The following is a 2,408-nucleotide window of genomic DNA, read 5'->3' on the forward strand; positions in this document are numbered from 1 at the left end:
AAACCTACATGGGAACATCCCTATGGAGGACAGAGAGGAGGTCATGGTCGATTTGTTTTTGGCTTTATGTCATTTACATCATATATAACTATCTTACCGAATGCTTTTTGCAAGTTTAAGTAGACCACACGTTTACATATGATTCTACCTGAACCTTACATACATCGTTGTAAAAGTGTATGAATAGTCCAATCACACTCCTTCCCTTAATAGAATTATGCTATGTCCCCGGCATTTAATTATCGACTCATGTACTTTTTAACAGTTGCCGTTTTATTATAATGTTACGAAGGGTAGAATTTGAAAAGGCTTGGCTAACGCATGCAAGGTTCGCGTGGCATGCGATTGTGATAATAGAAGAACGAGATTCAAAATGGACTCGGAAAGTAGAACTCGAAGGGAGAAGACGTTCGGAAGGCTGCTCTAGTTTAGCAGTAGTTTTAGCAGCTCATGTAAATAAAAGCGAGTATTTGTTCTCGAATCCTCGTTCGTGTGATTGTCTACCCATGTTCAAGTCCTCGGCGAAGAATCCTGGAGAGATCCGCGCGACGGGACGGGTCTGGTGAGAAGAGGTTCGACGAGTGACCCGGCGGCGCGACGTAACAAAACTGGTGTCAGAAGAGCGACGCTGCAAGGACTTGAATGGTCAAGACAAGAGTATGGAGAAGAACGAGACGGGAGAACAGTTGAAGCAGCTGATGGAGATGATGGTCCAGATGAAAGTTAGCATGGAGTCCAATATCGCCGCCGGGTCACTCGTCGAACCTCTTCTTACCAGACCCGTCCCGTCGCGCGGATCTCTCCAGGGTTCTTCGCCGAGGACTTGAACATGGGTAGACAATCACACGAACGAGGATTCGAGAACAAATACTCGCTTTTATTTACATGAGCTGCTAAAACTACTGCTAAACTAGAGCAGCCTTCCGAACGTCTTCTCCCTTCGAGTTCTACTTTCCGAGTCCATTTTGAATCTCGTTCTTCTATTATCACCATCGCATGCCACGCGAACCTTGCATGCGTTAACCAAGCCTTTGTGGGGAATCGGTTAAAGCCGTCCGGATATTATATATATTTTTCCTTGTGGTTGGAAGAGAAGTCAAAGCCGTCTGGAGATGACACTCGGTGTTTTGGTTGAGGTGTCACATGTTGTCGCGTATGTGTATGTCCGTTCCATGCGTATGTAGTGATTTTTTGTGATTTGTTTTAGTTTAATAAATAAATTGAATAGATTTTATCATCGTTAATCACTACAACTGGTGACCTATATTGTGAAGAGGACAGGCAACCAAAGGATTTAAGCAAAACAAAATGGCAGATGAAAACGCAACTGGTTCGGCAGAGATCGCCCATGTTTCCGTAAAAGCTCCACCGTTTTGGCGAGCAAATCCGGAGATCTGGTTTAGGCAGATGGAAAGTCAGTTTCTTCTGGCAGGAGTGACAGCCGAGGTGACCAAGTATCATCACATCGTATCTGCCTTGCAACCAGAGGAGCTGTCTGTTGTCGGGGACATTATCACCAGCCCACCCACCGCAACATCTTACGCTACGCTAAAAAACCGTTTGTGCACGCAGTATGCGGACTCGGAGGAACAGCGGTTGCGCGACCTAATTTCTGGATTGCAACTGGGTGATCGGAAACCATCACGCCTTCTCCTGGAAATGCGAAGTAAAGCTGGGCAACGGGTGAGTGATGATATTTTGAAGTCTCTTTTCCTCCAGCGGCTGCCTACAAATGTTCAGCAAATACTAGCGATATCCAATGATAGCCTGGATAAATTGGCAGAAATGGCTGATGCCATACTTGCCGCCGCGGAAAGCTCCACTGCAATTCATGCGGTTTCAGCTGAAGCTTCGCAAATGCAGACCATTCTAATGGACATTTCTTCCCGTTTGCAGCGTCTCGAAACGCGTGCTCGATCTCAATCAAGAAATCGCCGAGGATCTCGTCAGCGTTCCAGCAGTCGTGACAGAAATTACCAGCACTGCTGGTACCACTGGCGTTTCAAAGAAAAAGCAACAAAATGTGTCCAGCCTTGCAGTTTCAACCAGCAGGGAAACTAGTTGGGCCGTCACTCGATACTCAGAGTGACGGCAAACTCGAGTGCTTCCGGCTATATCTGTCTGACCAGTCATCTTCCGTGCAGTTCCTCATAGACACTGGCGCTGATGTATCTGTACTGCCACTACGCAAAGAAGATTCCCGACGTCAGCCAGACAAGCTTCAGTTGTTTGCTGCAAACGGAACTGCCATACACACCTTCGGTCAACGACTGTTAAAACTAGACCTAGGACTTCGTCGTGCATTTCATTGGTCATTCATCGTTGCTGCCGTTTCACGTCCAATCATCGGAACTGACTTTCTGCGGCATTTTGGACTGCTTATAGATGTTCGGCGTGGTCAATTAATC

The 2,408-nt window shown here is 46.5% G+C and overlaps 1 protein-coding gene across 1 annotated transcript; it reads left to right on the forward strand.

Moving 5' to 3' along the window:
• The first annotated feature begins 1,308 nt into the window (after window positions 1-1,308).
• On the forward strand, window positions 1,309-1,873 carry LOC149085700 (uncharacterized). The gene is made up of 2 exons (XM_089232396.1): window positions 1,309-1,683; window positions 1,784-1,873. The coding sequence occupies exons 1-2, from the start codon at window positions 1,309-1,311 to the stop codon at window positions 1,871-1,873; spliced, it is 465 nt and encodes a 154-aa protein (XP_089088522.1).
• The last annotated feature ends 535 nt before the right edge of the window (window positions 1,874-2,408 follow it).

Source organism: Pholcus phalangioides, unplaced genomic scaffold (genome assembly GCF_987345545.1).
Source record: "Pholcus phalangioides strain wild (caught in Gottingen) unplaced genomic scaffold, Ppha-v1.0 ptg000005l_1, whole genome shotgun sequence".
NCBI lineage: Eukaryota > Metazoa > Arthropoda > Arachnida > Araneae > Pholcidae > Pholcus > Pholcus phalangioides.